General features: G+C 38.8%; 1 protein-coding gene across 1 annotated transcript; it reads right to left on the minus strand.

The window, feature by feature from the left end:
* Positions 1-6,961: 6,961 nt before the first annotated feature.
* On the minus strand, positions 6,962-22,217 carry LOC121632105 (glucagon-like peptide 2 receptor). The gene is made up of 13 exons (XM_041973294.1): positions 21,947-22,217; positions 19,243-19,339; positions 19,059-19,163; positions 17,977-18,098; positions 17,748-17,854; positions 12,926-13,082; positions 12,682-12,838; positions 12,514-12,574; positions 11,383-11,449; positions 11,042-11,130; positions 9,828-9,966; positions 9,703-9,744; positions 6,962-8,440 (listed from the first exon to the last, which is right to left on the minus strand). Exons 1-13 carry the CDS (start codon positions 22,016-22,018, stop codon positions 8,075-8,077), a joined length of 1,581 nt encoding a protein of 526 aa, XP_041829228.1. The 5' UTR covers positions 22,019-22,217; the 3' UTR covers positions 6,962-8,074.
* Positions 22,218-27,309: the final 5,092 nt, after the last annotated feature.

Raw genomic sequence — 27,309 nt, forward strand, 5'->3', positions numbered from 1 at the left:
TCTGTTTTCCTGTTAATGCGTAAAAAAATGAAAGCTGATGAATGCAAGTGCAAAATCTCTCAAATGTTCTCTCAATGCAGAGAAGAAAAGTAGTTTTAATGTCTACAGCTCACCATTTAACTAAGTTGCATACAGTTGGCCTTTTCTAAAGCCGACTTGTGCTGCTGGTTACACTGGTTTTCATGGTTGATTTACACTTAAAGTTCACATGTCAGTTTTGAGGCCCTCTGGTTGTCATGTGAGAGTCACCAGTAGATGTCCAGCAGAAATTAGGATTTCTCTTTTCAGCTGTGCGTCCTTATTTCCTGACCTATTATCCTTGTGCTAAAACATGAAATACTACAGATGTTGGTGGTCTGTCTCTGTGCTAATAAGTCACTAATATTTGTTGAAGTTTTGTTCTAAGTTTAGTCTTGCTGACTGTTTTTTTGCCCCTGTGTCGATGTTTTGCTGAATGGCCTGTCCCACACTGTGCTGACCTTGGTGAGCCGGTCTTACTTGTGTCCTGCAGCTCTGCAGCTCAAAGGTCGCCTAATCTGTCCTGAGTTTGTCCCAGTTCTGAGTATTTGACTGTAATCTAACAGAGAAATGTGGGAAACAAACTGAATTATTTTTTAAGTTTTACAACCTCAATTCCAAAAAGTTGGGGCACACATGTAAAATGTTATAAAAACAGAACGCATGGCAGACGTTTGTCTACTTAGGGTAGATCAGAGGTGTGATACTGGTCTTTATGTGGTACAAACTGCACGGGCTAGTATCAGCAGTATCTTCAAGGAAACCATCCTGACAAGCCAAAGTTATCATTTTCTTTCTTCAAGTGTAACTATATATTTACAATTTCCCTCTGGGATAAATTAAGTACTTTTTACTTCATATAAGGACAAATAAGGCAGATTTTCTTCATGATTTGTAGCATCTATTTCCAACATGTGTTATTTCTCATATCAGAAATTAGCTAAATTCTGATTTCTGATGCTATTCTAATGCTATAAAAGCAAAGTAAAGGTCCTCACAATGATACCGTTGTTACAAGAGCCATTAATGCTTCTTTAACATTAATGTTTTTAAATGAGCAGCTTCCCTCTTTCCTTCATTGTTCCTGCAGGATCTGGTTACAAAGTGGTGTCTGGGTCTAAGGACTGATCTGTGTAAGAAACAGAAAACCATCTAAAGATATGCAATGCAAGATTACAAGCTAAGTTCGATTTAAACTGTATTGTCACTGTTTACTTTTCCTCATTGGGATCCTCTACGCCGCAGGCTATGCCTCCTCAGTGTGCAGGGCTGCTGGGATGGTGGGTTCCTGCACTGCAGCCTGATGGCTGCGATGTGGGACCGGGCCGGCCATGACTGGGGTGGCTCCTGTGGTGGCGGACTCGATAGTCATGGATGGGGTGGCTCTAGGTGTGAACGGACTTGCAAGATATTGCTTCCTTACAGCAGCATCAAGCCTGATGCCAGGGACTGGAGTTTATTGTGTAAAATGGGAATAGTGGTGGGTGGTGGTGTTTTGTGTGCTTCATCTGTATGAGTGTGTGAGAGATAATGATGCTTAGTTGTGTGTTTTTAATTTGGTCATATGCTTGCGTATGTGAAGGCTTATTTTTATTTTTTTAAATTGATGTTGAAGTAAATAAATTTTATATTTAATCATTGTTATGTAAAGCACCTTGTTCTGCTCTTTGGTATGAAAATTGCTATTTAAATGAAAATTGATTTGATTTTTGCCAGTAATAAAAAAAAGACATAAAACATGCTCAGTGCTACTTATTTAAATGAGATGGGCATCTCTACCTTCAGCCTACAGAACTTGGTGTTTCTTGGTTTTGTTTTTCTGTATAAACTGACTTGAACGTGTGCTGTGAGCTCAGTGGAAAAATCCTGTTGGCTAGCTGAAAGTACATTTCAGGCTCTGCAGTGAGGAAGGTGGAGGTGAGGCTGTAGAGCACAATAAATCATTGTAATTGAAGGAAACTGGGAAATATGAAGCCACTGAGATGATGATGATGATGATGATGATGCAGTAATAATTCCAGAGGAATAGCTGCTGAATAAAATTGGGTGTAAAATGGATTTTGTGCTGAAAGCAGGGTGATTAAGAGCCGGATATCCCACAATACATTATATTTATCTGACATCTGAAAACATATTCACAGTTTTTATTAGTAGCTGGAGGAGGCAGTTTGTACATTTACTCTGATTTATATGTGAAAGAGTTAAATATGATGGTGGCTGACAGCAGCACAGGAAGTTCTTTTTTTTTTAATCACATATTCCAGAATGAATAAAAAATATGAACAAGCCAGCTCAAATCTAATTCAAATTTAAATATAGCGACACTCAAAAGTGTAGCTTAAATAAATCAAATTAAACTGAGGAAAACCACCGAACACAGTGACACTGGAGGGTAACCTAATGGCTAACAACAACTAAACTAAGACTCAAACTAATTAACCTGAGAAACCGCCTCATAATCCAGTGGCACATGCTGTAGCTCCACCAGGAAAGGAGCTCACCCCACAACAGTAACTCCAAAATCAAAGAAACAGATATCAGAACATGATGCATATAACCTCCCATTGTTACTAAGTGTGCACCCAAAACATCAATGCAAGGTGAAAATGTATGAGGCTCCGTTTGTGTAAAAAATAGATGTACAGTGAGGAATTTTATGTGTTTGCAGCTTCTTTCGAAAGTTTAGGAAAAAATATAGATTTTTCTTTTTACTATCCTTATTCATTATCTTTTTACTATCATTAATTAACAGATTTGCTGCAACAGATAATTGAAATTTTGATTTGTGATAAATTTGCATGATTTTCTGCGATTGTTATGTGTGATGTGATGCATGCTTTTCTTTTCAAAGTGCTGCTACATGGAAAAAAATACCAGCAACCTAAACAAATAAACTGCTTTTCCTTTTATACAGTAGTAATAAAAGTTGCGTTGTTTTAAATCTGAAATTATGTATTAATTAATGAATAAAAACAAAAAACAAAACAAAAACAAAAACAACAAGAACAACAACAAACAGAACAAGAAGCACTCAGACTGCGCAGACCTCCACCAAACCATTGCTATTTTATTTTCATCAATGATTTTGGGCATATTTTTTGAGTTAGAAACTCTAATGGCAAAATTATCCCCATCTCTCCTTAGTATAGAATCCTTTACAAAACTCCTGGATCCAGGTGGAGATCCAGATCACCTCTAACATATGATCACTTGTTTCTTATTCTATTTAGGAGACTTCCTGAAATTGACTCAAAATCTGTCCATAACTTTTTGAGTTGTGTAGGTGAAAGACAGATGTACGCCACCAACAATAAGAAAGATGAAAGTTCAGGATTTATTAATTAAATGATAGCTGTGTGAAGCATTTATGCACTTAGCTTAACTCTTCTACTCAACAGAATGACTTGGAAAGATTTGTCCAGCTCTTTGGCTCAACCAAGTACTGAATAAGCTGCCTGCACTGATGCCCAAGATGTTATTGTGTTAAGAAATCGTGATCTTGTATTTAAACAAAATGACTTACAAAAACTACAAAAGAATAGAATAGAACACAGATGGAACAATTTCTGATTATTTTCTAGCCATCTGGTGTGTTTCCCTGCTGGAAGAGACATACAGCAGGAATAAAACCTCTAGATTGTGAGGAAAAGTCTGTTTAATCACTGTTTGCTGTAAAAGGAGAGAATTGTTGAGCTTGACACTTTCCATAAAAACTCTGAAACAATGGCAATACGTCGGGAACTAGTTTTAAACTAAAGTGCACTTCTTTCCACATGTAGGGAGAGCAGAGATTCGACAAAACTAGAGGTGGAAAAAAACACAACCGAATAACCAGCTCATGTCAGAGCAGCTCAGCCCAGATGCTGATGCTTGATGTCCATCCCAATACAGTATCCCCACAATTAACCACTCAGTTGTCACCTCTGACATTCTGACTCCTCACCAGTTGGTGGCAGTGATGCACCAAATCACTGTGTGACCACTACCAAGAAGAAGAAGAAGAAGAAGAAGAAGAAGAAGAAGAAGAAGAAGAAGAAGAAGAAGAAGAAGAAGAAGAAGAAGAAGAAGAAGAAGAAGAAGAAGAAGAAGAAGAAGAAGAAGACATATCAACCTGAAAAACCTGTTGCCTTTCTGAAGGGAAATTAAAGAATAAAACAAAAAGATGGAGCAAACAATAAAAGTGCTGTTTTGCAGACAGAACAGAACAGAGTTTTTGTTTCACGGAAGGACCTCTCTCAACATCGAGCATGCTTTTGTTGAGGCTGCATTTGCAGGTTTGACACCTAGCTTTCGGCAGACTGCTAGCTAAGCGTTTACATTTGAAACGTGATTAATCCACAGCTAGCCTGTGATTAATCATTAAAGATTTGAATAAGTTAATTATTTTGGTAATTATGGTAATTATTCGCTCTTTGGCACCCTGTGTGGCACCATGTGTCAGAACACCATGTAGCAAAATAAAATCCCAGTTTGCCCCCTGCCCATACACAGCCATACAAGTCAATTTGTTGACATGAAAAAAACTATGTTCCAAACGTAAATATTGTCAGTCATTTCCTAGATGGTGCCAGGACCAGGCTCCCATAACTCTTCAGAGACCTGTTCAGTAGTCTGTGTTCAGATAAAAAAACTACAATCTCAGATTCAGATCCAGATTGAAGATGAGACTGAAGGAGACAGTAAATGATATTTTAACTGTTGTTTTATTTGTGCACATACGTTGTTGTTAGTCTACATGTATAAACATTGGATAGTTTTAATCTGTACAGCAGTGCATTTAATACATCATAAGCTTCACAAGAATAAAAATAAGAAAAGGCCATTAGACCTGCTGCACATAGGCCCTTTGCATTCAGTATTATTCATATTGTATTTATTTGACATTTCAGTCTAGATATTGTGTCATTTGGATATGTGTAACTGGCCAGTCATAGTAAGAAATGTGAGTTAAAATACAAAAGATAATCGTAACATGCATTCAGCTGTCTGCAGTTTACTCTAAATCACTGTAACTACATAAAAACTATTACTAAATCATTTATGAGCTTTGAAAATATAATTCAAAATGCAAGCACTGAACAATCTTTAAAGAAAACATGAGTGTGTAAGGTTATTTGGAACCTTGAAAATGTAATAATTTTACAATTTGAGCACGTTTGACTATTTCATGTAATGCTAAATGTGGGTGTATTATGTTTAAATGGCAGAGGTGGGTATATAACATCTTAGTGATCTGGAAAGGGCAATAATCTTTTACATATTAGTCTTTTATTTAACCTTTTCTTTTGCACTATTTACCGACTTAGCTGTGACACATTTTGTTGGACAGTATTGAGATTGGACTGGATTATAACAGAAAAACAAACATGTTAACGTCATTTACAGTAGGAAATGGTATATTGCATATTTCTTACTCTGGACTATAGAATGCTGTTATGGGTTACTGTTTCTAAACTTCCACATATCGAAGGATTACATCTGAAAGTGAATATAAGGCCACTTATCAAGCACACAATGGCCATTTCAATGCAAATGTGCCCTGAAGCATAACCCACTGGTCTAAGACTGTAATGGAATAAATACAGAGTGGGCACCAAGGAGACTATTAAAAAGAATGAAAGTTCAAGTGATTTCTGGATTGGCTTCACTTTTCAGATCTGGAGGCTATACAGTTGTGTGTTATGGATTTATTATTAATTTACAGCAAACATTTATTTCTTCTTTTCGATATGCACACAAATTTGTATAATATACTGCACAAAACATCTTATTCTCTTTAAATGTTTTACATTCCCAAGGAATTCTGCCAGCAATCCCAGTTCCACACATCATGAGTGTACCTCGCATAATGAATCAGTTGCACTATCAGTGGAACAAATGTTCAGCTATATTAACCAGTTAGAGCTCCAGAGCTCTTGCTCCATACACTAAAATCTCTCTCCCACTGTGCAGTCTTCATCTCCTCTGCTGTTTCCAAGCTTCCATACAGTCCATTTCATTGGAACTTTAAACAGAGCTCTTGCAGTTGCACCCTCATTGCTGATAGTTTAAAAAGTCCAACAAAATTTCTAGCACTTTTTTGTCCAATTATAGACGCGTATAACCCTGAGAACAGAAATCACAGAGGGGTTTCATGACAATATAACAGGAGTATGTTAGATATTAGCCCACAAGCCACAGTAGTTTTACTAACTAGCCAATGACATTACATTTGTTGCAACTCTCAAGAGCACAAGTGCAGGTTATGCTATTCTCATGCACTGATTTACCTCTAGCAGCTGAAGAAACAGGCAGCCCTCTTGCACAAAACATTTATAAGGTGATAGAAATCTGGCTTTGTATGAGAAAGAACAGCCTACCACATGCAAGGTCTTCACAGTGAGCACGCAAAACCTTTCAATGCACACAGGAGGTTTTGCCAGGCCTTTGCTTTTGGGCATTTGCACCCTTTCAAGAAGCTCTTTTCTATGAATTGAATTTTGCTTGCTTGAAACAGCCTGACTTTTGACAGCTTGTGGTGGAGACTAAGGACTGCATTGACCACCTCCTGATGCTCCATTTTAATCACGATTACAGGAGGGTCGAAGTTGGTATACTGTTGTAGTACATTCAGAAGAGAGTTTTTACTACTCACAGAATGTATAGTTAATCTTTATCACAAGGCTCTGCTGCAAAATAAACTGAGATAAGATGCCATAAGATGACATTTCCTTGACAACTGTATATTTGTCAGGAACTACCAGCTAGTGGTTGAGAAATGTTGAGCTAATGTAATGTTTCTGTTCATCTCAGTTAGAAATGTTACCCAGTTATCTTTCTGGGAGAAGTACGATTCGGTAAGACATCTAAGGGCTCATTTATGCTCATTTTATTTACATAAACTGTCTGTACATTGACATGGTTGTTAGGTAGTACATCCACTAGAGGGCAGTGCACAGTTCAGATTTTACTTCTGAATTCCACATGTTGATGGTGGACGAGAGCATGTTTTTTTCTCAGAAAGAGACTTAGAAGGAGGCAGCGTGAAAGATGGCGGCGATCTGTGCTGCCATTAAATACATTACTTCTTCTTCATTCCCTGTGAGCTATACAATGCAATACTACCTCCACCATTTCCAGTGTTCCTGCTTCTTTTGTTGCATTCGGTTACACATCCACAAGCTCTCAGAGGACAGACAGAAGGCTCTGTTAGCATGCAAATTTAATATTCAGCATAAAAAGCCCTAAATACATTTCCTTTATAAAATTACAAAACTGTTATATTTCTGTTTTACAATATATTTTAGATTTCAGTTATCAACTGCTGTTCAGTTCTGTCATTTTATCAATTTATCCATGACAGTCAGCCACAATCCTCTCCAATGCAGGATCACTCTTCTGTGTGGATGCTTTTGTATTTCTTAAAGTGAAGTGATCAATTAGTGACTGAGAAAAGTAAAACGTGTGTAGGACTGCAGTCACAACATTTGACACATACTGATTCAACACTAGCCCTTCTGGAGTCATCATGCCAGCAAAACCACCAACAAAGTTTTTTTGCTGGTAAGCTAGTTTGAATATTTGTGAATATTTGTGGAATTAAATAAAGAGTATGTATGTAGTAAATGTGTAGATTTTTAAACAGAACCCATCTATAGTACAAGAAGAATTTAAAAAGATTGCATGGGTAAAAAAGTGCATGGGAAGTTAATATTTCACTGATGGGAGAGCTTTGTAACCTTCGACACCCCTTCCCCTCCCTCTCTGCTGTGCTTTGGCTCTAATCTCCTTCAGAGGAGACTGTTCTATATGCCCAGGTATATAACCATGGCAACTAGAGAAGAAGCAGTAACTTGCAGTAGTTAAAGACTCTGTCTGACTTCACTCTGGTTGATTCTTGCTCGTCACATTTGAAGCATTAAGACGAACCAGAGGAGCCTCATTTTTTACACCGTCTGACTCATATATATGTCAAGGCCCCCTGAGAGTCCTGGTGCCAGTTTACCAAGCTGGTAATCTGGTGTTGGAAGTTCACAGAGTGTACTAAAATCAAACAATCATTTTGTGTTTTATGAGATCAGAACTGGCTCTCCTCCAGAATCTCCTCCATGGTCTCTCCGAGTGTCATCTCACCATCGCTGCTGGAGAGACTTTTCCTGGTGAGAAAGTCCAGCCCTGGTGCTTGATAGCCCTTCAGCCTCTGACCTTTAATTTCTCCGATTCCAAGTGCTTCACCTTCATGCACAGCCACCTGAAGCAGGCGGGGGTGAGCGGTGGAAGCGCCACCCTCGTCGTAGGAGTTACACCGACGAGAGCACTGAGGGTGCTGCCCTCGAGTACATTTCCACAGGTGCTTCAGGGGTGCTCCTCGAAAGCAGGATCTGACCTTGAAGTGGTTGGTGAACAAGTAAAGTTGCCAGTGTTTTTTCAGTTCAGCTTGGACCTAAATAAACAAGAGTTCCCAGTTTTACCATTTCATCTACGAGTAACACATTAAGACATTTACAGCTTTCTCAAGGACTTTTTAACAGCTGTTTCATTTACATTTTTGTGTTGTACAAGTTGGTGTTTTGTGAGATGTATGTGTTTTTTATTAACCCTCTGCAACATTAACATAATAGTTTTTTTTTCCATTTATAAAGCATTAAACAGTTAAAAGGGGAAAGTTTGCCTTTGGATACTATCATTTTTTTATGTAATAAGTTGCTCAAAAGCTTCAAGTACAAATTATTTTGGCTTAAAATCAAACACTCGCTGAGGTGCTAAACTTTGGAATTGAGTCCATAACATTAATGTCAAAAAAAGCTTGCATTTGCAGTAATGCACATGGAGTGACTTGAAATAAAAGTTTAGTGGCAATAAAAACTCCTGTCTTGCTGCAGAAGATGGGTGCACAGAGATGATGTAATTAAAAATTCGCCAGTGTGCGACTGATTTAAATAGCAGCAAAAAAAGGCGGAAATTACATCAATGCTCTGTTTCACTAAAGTGTTTCTATAGAGGTGAAAAAAGATATTGTAACAATTACTAAAAATAATTGTGATAATCTAAAACAATCACGATCTAAAGATGATTTAATAATCTTTAGATTTTCCAGATGTTTCCATCAGCCGTTGTCATTTTGGTCTTTTTGGGCTTAAACTTTTAATGTAATAATTTCAGAGGTACTGCAACATAAACAATTATTCCAACTGACTAATGTGCTGATTACTGTAGTGATGATTTATTTGGATAAAATAGTAACAGCATCATTTAATTATATGGAGTGTTTAATTAATTTATGTCTTTCTATTTAGTGAGTAGCCCTGAAACAAGAGGAGTGCTACTAAGAAAACGAATACAAGGAAATGCAATTAAATTATTGACCAGGGCAGCTGTGATCTGAAAATGAATGTTACAAGGACAAAGTTGATTAAATTAGATATTAATCATATTTTTAGGGTGAACAAATGAATGTTCTGCTTCATGTTTTATTTGTCGAATGACATGAAATATATGCGACGGTCTCTTTGACTTAGCTAACATTAGTTAAATCTGTTATCTTTGGTGGATTTTTGTCCATTTTTACACAGTGATTTGGCAGAATAAACTGTATTAGTTGCTTTTTTATTGAAAATAGCAACTATAAAACATACAGTACTTGTCTCCTTGATTTACTGTGTATGACAACAAAGTTGGGGGTGTGGGGGGGGGGGGGTGATGTACCTCTCCGTTAGCAAAACAGTACAGCACAGCAACCAAGAGCCCCTGAAAATGAAAACAGCCAATTTTATAACATTAAGGTGATTTTAGACAAGCTATTATCAGACATGTAGTTCGTATTTTTTCACCTGGATAGAGCTGAGGGTGAGGTTGACAAAGTTCCGAGCATAGCGGCTGCTGCCCTCCACACATTCATCTATCAGCACTGTGAAGACCACTTCATGGATTCCCAGCAGGGGAATCAGCACCAGTGTTGCTCTGGCTAAGCTGATGCGGACGAATGAAACATGAGAGAGAAAAAATTTTATAGTGTGTCCTTTGCCAGGAAAAAAATTATGAGTTAAACATAATTCAAAAAGCAAATGAAAGAAGAGAGAAAGTTTTTTAACTGCATGCATGGATGTCTCTAATCTGGTGACATTTACAGTCAGAACTGATGAGAGTTACATTTTTATTAACTTAAAACAGTGACATAATTAGATGATTTTACATAAAAAGTAATTTCTGCTCCGATAAATTCAGAGGATCATTTTTCACAAAAAATAAATACTGAATTTTTAAGCTGCTTGGCATCCATCTTCATCCTGTCTCTTCCCTGAGATCTCTCTAGCCAGTAAAAGTCTTGTCTTATCTCTTGCTCTGCCACTTTCTCTCTTTCCTCTCTTTCTCCAATAATGTCCTCTTTTGTTTCTTTGATGAATCAGTGACAGTGTGTTAAAAATAGCCAGTGTGTTGATGTCCAGTTGCTAGCATGTGAGGTGTTGCTATACAGTGATATAAACTTTGACGTGTGGTTTCTCTACCTCTACAGCCTACAGGGAGATGACGGCTACAGAAATGTGGATAATAAATTTCATTGTGCCATCAAAACAAGTCAGGTGCATGGAGTTTTAAGATTGGAAAGTAATGTAGTGCTACTTTAAGGACTTCACATATTCCACAAGAACAAAGAACTTTGTTCACATTTAATTTCCTTCATTTCTTTCTTAAGTTTCATTTCCTTCTTTGGATTAAGTGTCCATAAAGTTAACAGTAAAATGTCCTGGTAATTTTCTGTCAGGACATTATCTGTTTTTCTATGAACAAGAGTATTAATAACACAAATTTAGCTAGCTAGCTTATTAGTGTTTTTTCTTCCTGAAGGTAAAACTCTGATCTAGTCAAAACAGAAAAACTGAAAAATTAATTATCTCATTATTTCAGAAAAAACAGCTTCTTATTATTTTCTAGTGAATTTAGAACATTTAACTTCCATTTTTAGAGATAAAACCTTGTTTCTGTCTCCACATCCAAACATGAGAAAACAAGTTTGACATTGATGTTAATTTACAGTCCTGAATACCTGTATCTGTAGTCAGTAAATTTCACCTGGTCTGCTTTCAGCTTTGACAGCAGCAGCATCAGAATCTTGATGAATATGAAGAAAATAACCTGCAACACACATCCAGGGCACATTTCAAGTAAAAATACTATCCATTCATTTTTTAATACATCTACAGAAACCTCTGTCAGTCTTGTGACTGCAGCAGCTTCACCACATCATCACATGCCTGCACAAGGCTGGAACCACCAACCCCAGTATGAAATACTCGTGTTCTGTTCCACCACAAAACTACATGATGCAACTGGAACTAACTTGACTGCACAGTGATATTAGATGTATGACGGAGCAACTTCTCTTACCAGCACTGATAAAGTAATCGGGCCTCTTATTATCCACCAGAACCATATGTTCATTACTGGCCAGCATCTTAAGAGGGAAACAAACACTACAAGTTAACCAATGGAGAACATTTTAATCCATTTCATTAACATTAGTTAATGTGAAGCAAATAATATATAAATCAAATGACAGTTCAAGTGCAGGAAGAAATGATGGAATAGGTTATTTACAAGATTAGATTAGATAGACCTTTATTCATCCGTCACTGGGGAAATTTGGTGTCGCAGACAGCTGTATACAGTATGCACAGTATGCACAGAACCAAAACAGAAAAAACACACATCTATATTTACATATATACAAACCAAAGATAACAGTGTAAGGGAGAAAAAGAGCAGTTATAAATACTGTACAAAAGAAAAGCCATGTATGAAAGTAATATCATGTGCCAGACAGTTACTGAACACATTAATAAGTATAAATGTGAGGATTTACTAAACTATGAACGAAAAAACAAAACAATGCCACATATTCCTCATCAGTCAGGTCCTAACTTTATTATTTAGCAGCTGACAGATCAGGTTGTAGGATGGAGCCCTGTCATGGATCTTTTCTTTGTTTCATTTTCACTCTAAACCTATAATAGGACTTTCCTGACTGAGCTGATCTTCTGAAAAGTTTAAATACTCTTTGCTTTGAAGCAAGATGTACAGTACTATCATCCTGACAATGGACATCATCATCATCAGACCTACTTTCAACTGACGGAAAGAGAAAAGGGTCAAACTTTTTCATGTCCACCTTTGTATTTACTGTAAAGGTAAAGACTCCCATCTCCTCTGGTCCTTTACCTGACATCAACACCATCATCAATGAGTATGGACATTGTTTTCTTCAGTCATCTGAATCATCCCATCACGTCTTCCTTGCTTAATCTGGGTCCTAAACTACGAAGTAGGTTTGACTTATCAGGGCATCTTTAACCCGGTAAAGCCTGACATATCAAATATGGGCATCAAGTCCAATCGCTTAACTTTTTACATTACATACCCAAACCACGTGGTAGACATGTCACTGGCAGGTTTATTTCCACAGATTTCTTTATAGACTTTATAGATTTAAAAGCTCAATAATTTCTCCCACACACTTACCCTGTGTTTTCATACAGGATCTTGACCACAGTCCAAGGTGTCACAAACAAGACAGGAGCCCCTGAAAAGATGCAACAAGTGTCATGTTGCAAATTCAAATCAGCCACCAGAGCTACACCATAAACATTATCCCAAACCCCCATGTGCTCCTGTTACTCCTGGACTTACCCCATCCCAGGAGCATGTACTTCTTTAGCAGACACCTCTTGGTCAGCACAGCAGTGAACAGCAGCGTGTGAAGGAAAATGGCCTCCACCAAGAGCCAGAAGTAGTTGCAGGCCACAAAATACTCCATGCACACGTTGGAGAGCTTGCACATCAGAATCTGTTGAAGAGTAAGGTTTTAGATGGACACATCTTTAAAATTGCATACAGTGGACAAATCCATCACCATGGTAACCACTGAGCATACCGCAGAGCTGGAGTAGGAGTTCCATCCTGGGCTGTCGTCGGGTAGGTTGGAATACCAGATGTGCTGCATGGTTTCTTTGGAAATGACAGCCACGGCCCTCAGGATGAACGACATGAACAAATTCATGTGGATGTAATTTCTGGTGCAGTGGAGCTTCCTGGTAAGCAGATACAGGAGCGGTCTGAGGAAGGCATTGATCTGTGCTTCCTCTGCAGCTTTAAAAGCATTACAGGGATACATATTGTAAGGTAAGAGGAAATGAAAAATGATCAAATAACATGGAGATGTGGGCTTATGGTTTTTAATATGATTAGTGACTGATCATATTGACAGAATGGTAAAAAAAATTGTTTTTTTTTGGGAATCAGCTGTTCTGTGCAACTGCCATCAATGTGGTGATGGAGGGAATCCATTCAACATGTTTACTTTGTCTTAAGGAGATGTACATACATTCATTTTTTAAATATATTAAAATTGTGTAAAACTTATAAAGAAAGAAAGTGGAAACTAACAACTTACTGTAAGTCAGGAGGCAGAGCTCATTTCTTTATATGTTGCAGAAAAATGACAACAGATGTAGTGTCATTAAAATTGTACAAACATAAGTGGAAATAGTGTATATATGTTTTAGGTAGTATTTAGGAATATCTATCCAGACTTCTTGAAGTTCTTTCCAAAGCTTCTCTTTAGATGTTTCTGCCTTGTGTTCTGTTCTCTGTCCAGAGAACTGGACAGTTTCAATAATGTTGAAGTCTGGGTTCTGGGGAGGACCCATCCCTCCATCAGACCTGTTGCCACTGATCTTCAGTCCAGTTCTTGTGTCATGTGGCATGCCCTGTCCCAGGGCCAGGACCAGGTCGGGCAGCTGATCACTGTATGCGGGCCCAATTTATAAGGGAAGTTTTAAATGATAAAAGGCCAAATTCTAAATTAAAATTTCAATATGTCCCATATTAAAGAAAATTAGGCATAAAATATATTATAGTATTTTTCTTTGCTATTAAGGCAAGGCAAGGCAGTTTATTTGTGGAGCACATTTCATGTACAGGACAATTCAAAGTGCTTTACATAAAACAAAGACATTACAGATATTTAGAAATAGTAAAAGGCATCAACACATAATCAACACATAATCACAATAAAATAATAAATTACATTAAAATTATTAAAAGCAAGATAAGTTAAAAAGTTACCGTGCAGATTTCATGCATAGGCACATGAGAAAAGAAATGTTTTTAACCTGGATTTAAAAATGTTTACATTTGGGGAAAGTTTCATCTCCACTGGCAGTTTGTTCCATTTGTTTGCAGCATAACAGCTAAATGCTGCTTCTCTATGTTTAGTCTGGACTCTGGTCTGGACTAGTTGACCAGAGTCTTTGGATCTAAGAGCTCTGCTAGGTTTATATTCTCTGAACATATCACAGATGTATTCTGGGCTTAAACCATTCTGGGATTTGTAAACAAGCAGAAGGGTTTAAAATCTATTCTGTGACTGACTGGAAAAACACCAACACTTAGCCTAAAAATTGGATCAAGCTGTTATTAGCGATAACAAGTATCACAGAAAATTTAACATTTCATTCATGAATAACAAAGTCAGTTTTGTAATTTCAACCAATAATCAGACTTTATAATTAAATGAAAGTATGAGGCCCGAGATCAATTAGAAAACCTAAACAGAGATATTATGAGATACGTTCAACACCATAGATCATATTTTACACAGATGTTTTCATTAGGCTCTTACCACTCAACAAACTTCTGCATCCAGCCAAAGGGAAACCGTGGAGGAACGCTCAGTAACTAACCTGTACAGGTACATGTTAGAGAAAGGCGACTAGAGCTCAACTAAATTAATCCTGTTTAATTTTGTGAAACTTACTTCAGCTCTGTAAAACATCAAGGAAACATCTACAGCAGACAAAACCCAACATGCTAAAATTCTGTCAGTAAAAATGTAATTGTGAGTCGGACTGAGTTTAATCCAGCTGCAGACCATGCCAGAGGAAGAGGACGAGAACACACACCTGTGGTTGCTATGGTTACTACCTTGCTAGGTCTCGTCACATTGCTGGAATCATCCACACTGCTGGAAGTGGTTGATTCTTGCAGCGTGAAACCTGACACATGTTCCTTTTTTCGTGTTATTGTTGAACCATTTTCTTATGTTGGTTGTCGAAAGGTTTCTGTCTACTGCTACTGCATTAAATTTTGCCAATGACTTCACACCAAATATCTCAGGCTTTTCTACTGTTTCCCTTCCTTAAGAATGGCTTCTAGAAAGCCACCCTTCCATGAAGACTATTTCTGATGAGGCTTCAGCCAGCAGTAGATGGATCAGCTGAAGGTCCAGATGCATCTTTCAGATCCTGGTTCAGATCTTTGCCGGACTTGTTCTTGTTTCAGATCCTGTTCATCTGCTGTAGATAGTTTTTGTTTTAGTCTTCCAGCTAATAGCTCAAAGACTTGTTCCTAAAGGTGATGTCTGAGATGATAACCAGAGTTATCCCCAGCATAGAACCAGAGCCAGAGATATCCCCAGCATAGAACCACAACCAGAGTTGTCCTCAGCATAGAACCAGAACCAGAGCTATCCCCAGCACAGAACCACAACCTGAGTTATTCCCAGCACAGAACCAGAGCCAGAGCTATCCCCAGCATAGAATGAGAACCATAGTTATCATCAGCATAGAACCAGAACCAGAGCTATCCCCAGCACAGAACAACAACCAGAGTTATCTCCAGCGTAGAACCAGAACCAGAGCTATCCCCAGCACAGAACTAGAACCAGAGCTATCCCCAGCACAGAACCACAACCAGAGTTATTCCCAGCACAGAACCAGAGCCAGAGCTATCCCCAGCATAGAACCAGAGCCAGAGCTATATCCAGCATAGAACCAGAACCAGATTATCCTCAGCATAGAACTGGAACAAAAGCTATCCCCAGCACAGAACCACAACCAGTTATTCCCAGCACAGAACCAGAGCCAGAGCTTTCCCCAGCACAGAACGAGAACCAGAGTTATCTCCAGCGTAGAACCAGAACCAGAGCTATCCCCAGCACAGAACTAGAACCAGAGCTATCCCCAGCACAGAACCACAACCAGAGTCATCCCCAGCGTAGAACCAGAACCAGAACCAGAGCTATCCCCAGCACAGAACCACAACCAGAGTTATCTCCAGTGTAGAACCAGAACCAGAGCTATCCCCAGCACAGAACTAGAACCAGAGCTATCCCCAGCACAGAACCACAACCAGAGTTATCTCCAGCGTAGAACCCGAACCAGAGCTATCCCTAGCACAGAACCACAACCAGAGTTATTCCCAGCACAGAACCAGAGCCAGAGCTATCCCCAGCATAGAACCAGAGCCAGAGCTATATCCGGCATAGAACCAGAACCAGATTATCCTCAGCATAGAACCGGAACAAAAGCTATCCCCAGCATAGAACCAGAGCCAGAGCTATATCCAGCATAGAACCAGAACCAGATTATCCTCAGCATAGAACTGGAACAAAAGCTATCCCCAGCACAGAACCACAACCAGAGTTATTCCCAGCACAGAACCAGAGCCAGAGCTTTCCCCAGCACAGAACGAGAACCAGAGTTATCTCCAGCGTAGAACCAGAACCAGAGCTATCCCCAGCACAGAACTAGAACCAGAGCTATCCCCAGCACAGAACCACAACCAGAGTCATCCCCAGCGTAGAACCAGAACCAGAACCAGAGCTATCCCCAGCACAGAACCACAACCAGAGTTATCTCCAGTGTAGAACCAGAACCAGAGCTATCCCCAGCACAGAACCCGAACCAGAGCTATCCCTAGCACAGAACCACAACCAGAGTTATTCCCAGCACAGAACCAGAGCCAGAGCTATCCCCAGCATAGAACCAGAGCCAGAGCTATATCCAGCATAGAACCAGAACCAGATTATCCTCAGCATAGAACCGGAACAAAAGCTATCCCCAGCACAGAACCAGAACCAGAGTTATCTCCAGCGTAGAACCAGAACCAGAGTTATCCCCAGCACAGAACCTGCCTTCTTGATCATTTTGTTTAATCTCTTTAAGTCTCTGGTTCTGATGCTGCTGCTTCAACAGATGCTGCAGAGCTGACTGCACTTTCACAACAACTTGTAGATGATATGAAACATCTTGGTGAAGACACTGAGTGATCTCAGCTTCCTTAAGAAGTAGAGTCTGCTCTGTCTCTTCTTCTAGATGCCTCTGTGTTGCATTTCCAGTCTAGTCTATTGTCTAGCTGAACTCTGACATACTCATAAATTTCCATCAAGTCTCCCAAGATATAAAGAGTGTTAGCTTTTATATATCTTTGTATACTATTGTAGATGCAATGAATGAATGAATGAAACAGATTATGTGTCTTTGCAACAGCCTACTGGTACCAGCTTAAAGTCTTTTCTTTTCTGAACTGCCTGTTATGTTACGTAGCCACAACACCGATTTTTTCACGCCTGAATGAGTCACAAGTCTGGACTGAAAATGGAGGAAAAGTCCAAAGACAAACTCTGAAATACCTTCAGAAAGTCTGGGAACCTCAAAAGAAAACAGGAAAGTTTGACTGCTTGGAATCAAAACATGAGGACATGAATTTGTACATCACTCTATCCAGACTTATTTCTCCATCTATACTACATTTCCCTTTAAAATACTACTATATGTTAATATATACCAGATCTCAGCTTTTTATTTTCTTAAGTCAAGCACATTAACATCTAAGAAAAAGGATAACCAAGGTTACAAAGCTGAGATTGGTGCTAAAGAATGAAGACTGAGAATATTTTCCTGTTAAGAACTGACCTCAGCATGCCCATGAGGAGCGTGGCCAGAGTGAGGGAGAACAGGGACAGGGAATAACCGATGATGGAGATGAGCCTCAGTGCTGTCTGACGAAGCATTTCATCCTCCTGGAAACACATGAGGAAAACATAACCCAGCTTAGTTGTTTCTGACTGTTAAACAAACTCTGCACGATGGTGTTTATAGAATCATTTATGCATCTAGGCCAAAAGCTCTCAGTCCTCCTCACCTTGTCTTTGAAGTGATCCTCCTTCACACACTCAGACTTATCCCGCCAGGGCTCGGAGGAGTTCCGCAGCAGTCGCCAGCTGCCGTTTTCCAAGCATTCGCGATGCACCATCCTGGTATCATCTGCAGGTGCATGGAAGACACGCTGATGTAAACGCTTCCTCCACCAGTGCAGTTAAAAAGAGAAGCTAGCTGAATGATTGATTTATTCGCTTTTCATTCATTCCCACACAAATTGCAAACAGGGAGAAAGCGGCTACTTTTCACACCTTTTTCAGTGTTTAAAATAGTGATCAGTTTTCTAGTGATCAGCTTTTACAGGATTATAAAAGATGTTATAGTTGAGTTCAGGAGGTCTCCCAAACGGCCATTTTGGCAAATGGTTGTCAAACTCCATCAACTGGAAGATCTTAGGTTTTTGGGATTCAAATGCTTATTTAAAAAAAAGAAAAACTATACAATGACAACTGTCTATATTCTTACAAGTGACCCAACAACAGGTATTTTTTTCACTAGAAAGCCACTAAAGCAACAACAAAAGCTATTAAATATCATTAAAGCCTGTTAAACACTGCGGAGTGTATGTTTCACATTATATTATATATAAGATTATATTATACATTATATACATTATATTACATTCTACAATAATTTCTTTTAATATGGCTGAATTCTCAGTTAAACTGCTCAAAATCATATTTGGTTTTGTTGTGAGATAAGAAAGTCTTAAAAGAATAGTGATTAGTGGCCCAAACAGACAGGGATTGGGGTTGCACATATTTTAAATTCAGATGCAAAACTTTTTGTTTTTTTTAATTCACAACATCTCACAAAAAGGAGAACAATTTTTTTGTCATTGTGCCCAGGATACCGTGTAATGTTCACATTACCACAGTTTTCTCTATGGAAGCTGAGACTGGCTGGGCTTGGTTCTTCTTTTTGTTTTTTTTGTTTTTTTTCAAGGACCAGGGTTTGATATCCCTGCTCTAAAGTGTTCAATTGAACTTCTAAAAATGAATCAGCTGACTTGCTATAGCAGTTTTTAATGATTTTTGACATCAGACAAGAGATAAAACATGTTACCTTCACGGATCCACGGTAAGAAAGAAGGACAGGGAACGGACACGTTACCAGGAGGGGAATGAGGCCAGCAAACAAACATGTCAAAGGATCCTTTACAGAAGTTTCCTGCAATGAAAGATGTTAATCTGAGCATTTGCTGTAGGACTTAAAAACAAAGATAATCATCGTCCAGACAGAAGCTCACCATTTTTTGGAAATGCATCTGTTGTCAGGGTTTTGCTGCAGTTCTCCGAGTACTCAGAGCGCTTAGAAATGAGACTTTCAAGCAGCGAGCTGGTGGCCTTTCACAAGGATTCAGAGAGAGAAAGGTTTTTACTTTACAAGCTGAATTCCTGCATTTCTCTATAGCAGCAGTTTATATTTAAGAGACTGTCATTGCAGCAGCTGGGATATGCTCCAGCTGCCCCACCGTCACCCTGCATTGGACCAAACAAGTATAGATAAATGAAGAAGATGATGAACATTTTAAGTATTAATACAGTCCCAATTCAAAAGCTACATTTGCCCCAGGAACAGAAACTGGGACAAAACAAATTACAAACATTATTAATCTAAAAGAGATTGACTCTCGTCAGTGTACTGAATCATTATTTTGATTTCATGTAATAAAAAACAGCCTAAATATAATAACATTTTTTTAGTTATTTAGATGTTAACAGCTCGACATAATAAAGCTGTATTAAGAAAATCCAAACGTTTCTGAGCTGGACGAAGTCCCAAATGTTTCAGCATCGTACCAACAATCCCGTTGCTATGAGCAACTCCATTCACATCATTTCTCATAAATATAAATGTCTTAACTACATCACTGACTTAATGATGATGGTGTGCTTGTTTTTTTGAAAATGGCCGTCAGATTTTATGGTGCATCGAGTCCTGAACATTATACACTCAACCACTTTATCAAGTCCACCTTCTAGTACCGGGTTGGACCCCCCTTATTCCGGAGTAGATTTAACAAGGTGGTAGAAACCTTCCTCAGAGGTTTTCTCCATATTGACATGACAGCATCACACTGCTGCTGCAGGTTTGTCGGCTGCATCCATGATGAGAATCTCCCGTTCCACCACATCACAAAGCTGCTCTACTGGACTGAGATCTGGTGGCTGTGGAGGAGGTTGGAGTCCAGTGAACTCATCGTCATGTTCTAGAAAGCAGGTGGAGATGATCTGAGCTTTGTGACATGGTGCATTATCCTGCTGGAAGTAGCATCAGAAGATGCTCCACTGTGGTCATAAAGGGATGGACATGGTCAGCAACAATACTCAGGTAGGCTGTGCTGGTTAAACCAGGCCATGTTGGTACTAAGGGGCCCAAAGTGGACCAAGAAAATCTCCCCCCACCATTACACCAGCAGCAGCCTGAAGCATTGATTCAGGGCAGGATGGATCCATGTTTTCATGTTTCCAGCAGATTCTGAGCCTAGCATCTGAATGTGGAGCTGAAATGGAGACTCATCAGACCAGCAACGTTTCTGCATCTTCTCCTTGGTTGGAACCAGTGCTGATTGGACTTCCTGTTGTCTTTCTATCATCTCCAACCAGTCTGCCCATTCTCCTCTGACCTCTGACATCAACAAGACATTCTGGTCCAGACAACTGCTGCTCACTGGATATTTTCTCTTCTTCAGACCATTCTCTGTAAACCCTGGAGATGGTTGTGTGTGAAAATTCTAGTAAGTACTCAGACCAACAACCATGCCACGTTCGACACTTAAATCCTGTTTCTTCCTCATTTTGATGCTCAGTTTGAACTTCAGCAAGTCATCTTCCCCATGTCTACATGGCTACGTGTGTTGAGTTGCTGCCATGTGATTGGTTAATTAGATATTTGTGTTAACAAGTAATTGAAAGGTGAGCCTGATAATATGACTATTGAGTGCATGCTGCCTGTGGATGGAAGCGAGTGATAATTTGATGTTGTAGTGTCAATATTTGTCCACTTGGTGGCAGTATGTTACCAGAAGCAACTTTTGCTGCTCAGGGAACCTTTTCACCTTAATGTAATCTACAATTAATCCAGACAGTTTATCAGCTCAGTTCACTGCATTCATGCCAGCTTCATAGATATATAATATGAACATAAACCCCTTTGGTCCAATAACAAAACGTATGATAGCAGCTCAGTCAAATCCATGCTGTGAGGTCAGCAACTGAACTTTGCATGGTCTATATCTTCTGTCGAGGCTCATCCTGCCACCTGCGCTACAAAAATTTATTTGATGACCATTTATATTCAGTGGGATCATATTGGCAAGAAGTCATCCAGAACAACCTTCCCAGAGGAAAAAAATCTAAAACTGCTGTCATCCTGTTTCAGTGTGTGTTGAAACAAAATTAAATGAAAATGAGCTGTAAACGCACTTTATCAATCCCCAAAGCAAAATTATAATATTAAAGTAAGTAATTATTTATTGTAAGTAACAAATAAATCAATTAAATAAATGTATTTATTCATTTATTTATGCTATACATAAATACATATTTATTTGTTTACTTTCTGGTAATAAGAAGTCATTAACAGTTGTAAAACATATATAGAAATAAGAAATAAATATATATATATATATTTAAATAATAATTAATTCCCTTTCTTTCTTTTTTCTTTTACATTTGTTTTAAAACAGATCCTATGTAGTAGAAAATAAATCTCACTCAACAAGTATTTCTAGGCTCTACAAGTGCATATAAATGCAACTTAAAGTGGCCAACAAGAAATAAATAAAAAATATAAATATATGATTAAATGAATGTTCTGTATTCTGTATTAATTAGTTCTGAACAAATAACCTGTCTATAGAGTCTTAAACTAAGTTTAAATCAGACACATCCTACACAGAAGAGTCCAAAAGGATTTTTTAAAACTTTTGAAAGAACTGTCAAACCTACCTGGTGGTTGAAGACATTAAAGAGGAGCAGCAGTCTGATGCTCTCGTGCCAGTTTGGCAGCAGGGTTTTCATGATGCTGCGTTCACATTAAAAATAGCAGATTTCTGGTCTCTTTCTGGGCTCTTCACATCTCTTCCTCTCACTCCCGGAGCCTTTTCCTCTGGCTTTGCTTCTTTCCACCCATCAGAAGGTCAGGTGTAGCTGAGCCTGATCTCAGTTAACTCTGAAAAGAAATCTTTTAGGACTGAAAGATGTTCAAATAAAGCCGTGATGCTTATTGAAACCACTTTAACTGGTTTTCTTTTTTATTCCTCAAAATCTTCTTGATTCAAGTAATCTTCAAAAACTCCAATCTACCTGATGATCAGTCAGTGGCAGATTTGGATGATTTTTACAGCCACAGCAGTCCATGTTTATCCATGAAGAAGTCCCAGGATGTGAAGGAGGTGGATCTGTCTGCATTCCCTACAGACTCACAACTGAGAGCAACTGAGATCTTCATGTTCAGATTGCCTCTCCCACCCCATCATCCCTAACCAATCAAGATAAGGTCTGGTGGGAGCCATCTATGTAACTGCACTGACTGTTGTTCAGGGAAGCTGATCATGCAGAGGGAAACAAGCCCCTTCTAATGTACAAAGAACCACTCACATCCTAATATATGCATTCACACGCCAATAAACACCACCTGTTGGGATAGACAAGCCTTTCCCTCTGTTTAGCTGTTTCACTCAGTATCTGGGCATCACCCTGCATCTCTGACATTAATGGGGATGTTAAGTGTAAACTAACACCACTGAAACCAAACACAGGGAAGAAAATAGGAAGCAGAGGACAGAGGTGCCAGCACAAGCCTCAGTCTCTGAATCAAACCTCTGCCACTAAATATTCTCAGACAAAACTTTTAATATTCATATATTATTAAAATATATAATTCACTAAGAACATAACTCAGGTTTTGTCTTTTTTTTTTTATTAATTCTTAATTCTCAATCTCATTTCTTTATATGGCTCAGTTAAAGCACCTTGATTCATCTATTCAATGATTCAATAGCATACTTAAATCTATATGTATATATATATATATATATATATATATATATATATATATATATATATATATATATATACATACTACTGTTCAAAAGTTTGGGGTCACTTTGCCATGGGATTTAATAGGGAAGTGACCCCAAACTTTTGAACAGTAGTGTATATATGTATATATATATATATATATATGAGGTATGTTCATATAAACATGACTGGCCAGTATACCAAGAAACTTGGAGGGGGCCATGGGAGAACAACAACCTAGCTTCAGGACCGCTATCTGCTCCTTTGTGCAAGGAGGAACAGGAGGAGCACTGCCAGAGCCCGACAAAACAACCTCCAACACGCCACTAATGTGCATGTTTTTACTCAAACTGTCAGAAAAAGGCCTCATGAGGGTTGTATGAAGGCTCCATGTCCACAAGTCAGACCTGTACTCAGGCCAACACTGTACAACCCACCTAGCATTTTCCAGTGAACACCAGGATTGGCAGATTCTTCACTGGCAACCTGGACTCTTAACAGAAGAGAGCAGGTTCACATTAAGCACATGAGACCGATGTGGGAGAGTCTTGGAGACCATGATGATTTTGATTTCGTTGGTCAATCTTACGTTATTTTGTTTTCAACACATTCCACTATGTCATGAATAAATATTTTCATTCATCAAAATCTAATGTGTTGTTTTAAAAGCTTCATTCATGTATTGATGCAAACCAGCTTTAGTTTAATCCATTTCTTCAAAGCTTCTTTCTGTTATTTAGAAATATTCATCATTTTTTACTTTTGGAAAAAGCCATTTTGGATCGTGCAGGGTCTCCCAAGTTGCTCAGGTGACAGTGGCAGGATGTGGAGGATGTGTTACCATGACAATGGAGAAAATGTTGGTGTGTAGGATTTCTGCACAGAGACTATACCAGTTTCTGGGCGTGTGAATCCCTGGTCTATAAAAAAAAACACACCCCTAACCATAATGTTTTCCAAAAATCTAGTACTTTAAATTCATTACTCAGCAGTAAAGTAGTAGACCAAACAAAATAAAAATAAGGACCAAACAAAAAGAAGTGAAAATAAGCAGTGTGACAGCTGGACTGTAATATGGTCAGTACAGGATGTCCACAGTCGGTGCATCAGCTCTTGTTGCAATGAGATAACTGGAAATATGAAGCTGTAAGTGCATATTTGTGAAAGGCTGAATGGGTTAGGAAGCGATGTAAAAAGCTAAGACGTAATGCTGACTTGACCAAGCATCAATGTGTGTGTGGGAATAAAAAGGTGTTGCAAAGACATATGCCACAGTTTAATGAGTAATGTAAGTAAAGCAATACATTGATCTTGAAGCTGATACAAGTTTTTTTGTCTTTGCAATGTGACCTTTAACTTTGTCTGTGATACGGTGCTCCACTGATATAGTACTTTAATTCAATGAAAAAATACACAGGCCTGCAGCTTCAAACCATCAGTCATTTTCTTCAAGGTTGAACACATAATAATGCAACTCAACTAGTCTCATATTAACTGTATGATTTTTTCTTTAAAAATCCATAAATCCTCCTAACTGCCAGTGAAAAGTGAGAGGCAAGATTATCTGAAGACAAAAGCAAAAGGAGTGTGTGCAGATGAAACATGCTTATCTGCCCTGGAGAGCAGGAATTAAACCTCAGTGATGCCTCATGTGGAACAGAAATTATGTTTCATGATATAAACCTTTCAAATGTCTTTGTAATATGGATGTGACAGAATCCTTGGTAGGAAAAAAAAAAAAGGAATATCATTCTTTCTGGACCCCGGTGTGTGCCAGCCAGGCTATTATCTGTGACTGAAAAAAACAACGATGAAATTTAATTTCTTCCAGCTCTGTAAGCATTACAATATTCAGCTGTGCAGGGCCATATATCCTCACAGTGAAGATGATGCTCAGAGCAAAGGGAAAATACATAAATCAAACTGTTTTATTGTAATTTGAAAAAGGTTTAAATGGCAGTAAAGCAGTTTAAAGGTAGACTCGTGGCCTCAGGGTGTCGCTGAGATGGATTTAAACCCGTCGAGAAAGAAGGAAAAAGGCTAAAGATAACTGATCTGATATAACCTTTTCTAAGGTTAATTTTGAGTCAAATGAGCTTACATTTATCAAAGCCTCATTATAAAAAATAAACACTGATGTTCACGTAGTAAAGTATGAACATTTAAACTGTTAAATGAAAAGCTGAAGAATCAGTATTCTCAAATTAACTGAAATGAACCTAAAGAGAATAGTTCTAAATGTTAAATCCATTCAGATAATGCAGTGCGTATTTCATCTCATTATTTAGATTTTTTTAGTTACTTAATTTTAGTTTCCTGTTTTCTGTAAACACTTTGAGATTCCCTACAATATAAAGTGCTATACAGATAAAATTTATTATTATTATTATTATTTATTTTATTATTGTTTTATTATTATTATTATCAGTATTAGCTTCATCGCCATCACCAATGATTCAGGTCAGGTGAGAGGGCGGGCCAGTCCACAGCATTATTGCTTTGTGATGCAGGAACTGCTGACACACGTTGACACAGCGTTGTCCTGCATCAGAAGGAATCCAGGTCCCACTGCAACAGCTCATGGTCTGACAAGGGGTCTGAGGTTCTCATCCACTACCCGATGCCTGTCAGGGTACCTCTGGATAGTACATGGAGGTTTGTGCAGCCCACCAAGGATATGCTTGTCCAGACCATCACCAACCCACTGACAAACCAGTCATACTGGAGGATGCTGCAGGCAGCAGAACATTCTCCACAGTGTCACCAGACTCCCTCACATCTATCTCGCGTGCTTAATATGAACCTGCTCTCATCTGTGATGAGCACAAGGCACCAGTGGGGAATGTGCCAATCCTGGTATTCCCTATTAGGCCAATTGGGTTACACAGTTTTGGGCTGTGAGTACAGGACCCACTTGTGGACGTGGGGCCCCTCATACAACCCTCATGGAGTCTTTTTCTGACAGTTTGAGCAAAAACATGCACATTAGTGGCCTGTTGGAGGTTGTTTTGTAGGGCTCTGGCAGTGCTCCTCCTGTTCCTCCTTGCACAAAGGAGCAGATAGCGGTCCTGAAGCTGGGTGTTGTCCTCCTATGGCCCCCTCCACGTCTTTTGGTATACTGGCCTGTCTCCTGGTATGTTCTACATGCTCTTGACACAGTGCTTGGAGACACAGCAAACCTTCTTGCCACAGCACATGGATGTGTCATCCTGGATGAGCTACACTACCTGTGCAACTTCTGTGGGTTGCAGACACCACCTCATGTTACCTCTAGCGGTGAGGGCACTGGCAAAATGTAACCAAAGACTAGCCAGAAACCACGAAGACAGGGAAACAGACAGGGAAGAGACACGGAAAAGCACAGCTTTTTGGAAGATGAAGGAGACATAAGAGATTCATGCAGAGAAGTCAGAGCAGAAACTAGGGAGGCTAAACTCAGATATTATGATAAGCTGGAAGAAAAAAAGAGCAGATATTATCTTTGGGTAGTATGGAATGGTATGAAAAACATGACAGGTATGGCCAAAACTGATTATAAACTAACTGTGTTGAAAGATAATAACACAGATAAATAACTGGCTGACGCTCTAAATGGATTTTATTAAACACTTGATACTCCTGAAAAATGTATAAAGGCCTGTCTGTCGGTCTGCTGTCCAGTTTAAAATTGAGACACATGTTGTAAAGTAAAGGTGAAAAGGTGAGTCCTGGACCAGATGACATCAAAGAAAGACTGTTAAATACTGTGCAGAGTAACTTGGCCACGTGTTTCTGGACATATTCAGCACGTCATGGATGAGAGCGGATGAGAGTCCTTAAGCTGTGCAAAGAGTCTGTCATTGTTCCCATAGACAAATGTAGTTCTCTGAATAACTTTAGATCAGTGGCCCCACTTCTCTGGTGATGAAGTCCTCTGAAACTGGTGAAAGCTGAACTTCTAAACCAGGTGCAGGGTATTTTAGACCCGATGCAGTTTGTGTATAGACCCAGGGGGGGAGTGGAGGATGCTTCCATCACTTTTTATTTCACCTCCTGATGAAACATCTTGAAAGCCCTGGGACACATGCCAGACTTTTATTTGTGGACTTCTCATTTGCTTTCAATACCATCCAACCATCTATTTTAAATTAGATACTGCTGAATGATTTTTATGTAAAAATGAACTAGAGTTTGGAAATCGAGTCTGGGACTTGGACTTGAGTTGCACTTTATTTACATACTGTTATTGTCAGACACTTCTGAAATTTGTTTGTTTATTGATGTCTTGATCTTACCGTTTTACCTATCAG

The sequence above is a fragment of the Melanotaenia boesemani genome, chromosome 21 (genome assembly GCF_017639745.1).
Source record: "Melanotaenia boesemani isolate fMelBoe1 chromosome 21, fMelBoe1.pri, whole genome shotgun sequence".
In the NCBI taxonomy this organism is placed as follows: domain Eukaryota; kingdom Metazoa; phylum Chordata; class Actinopteri; order Atheriniformes; family Melanotaeniidae; genus Melanotaenia; species Melanotaenia boesemani.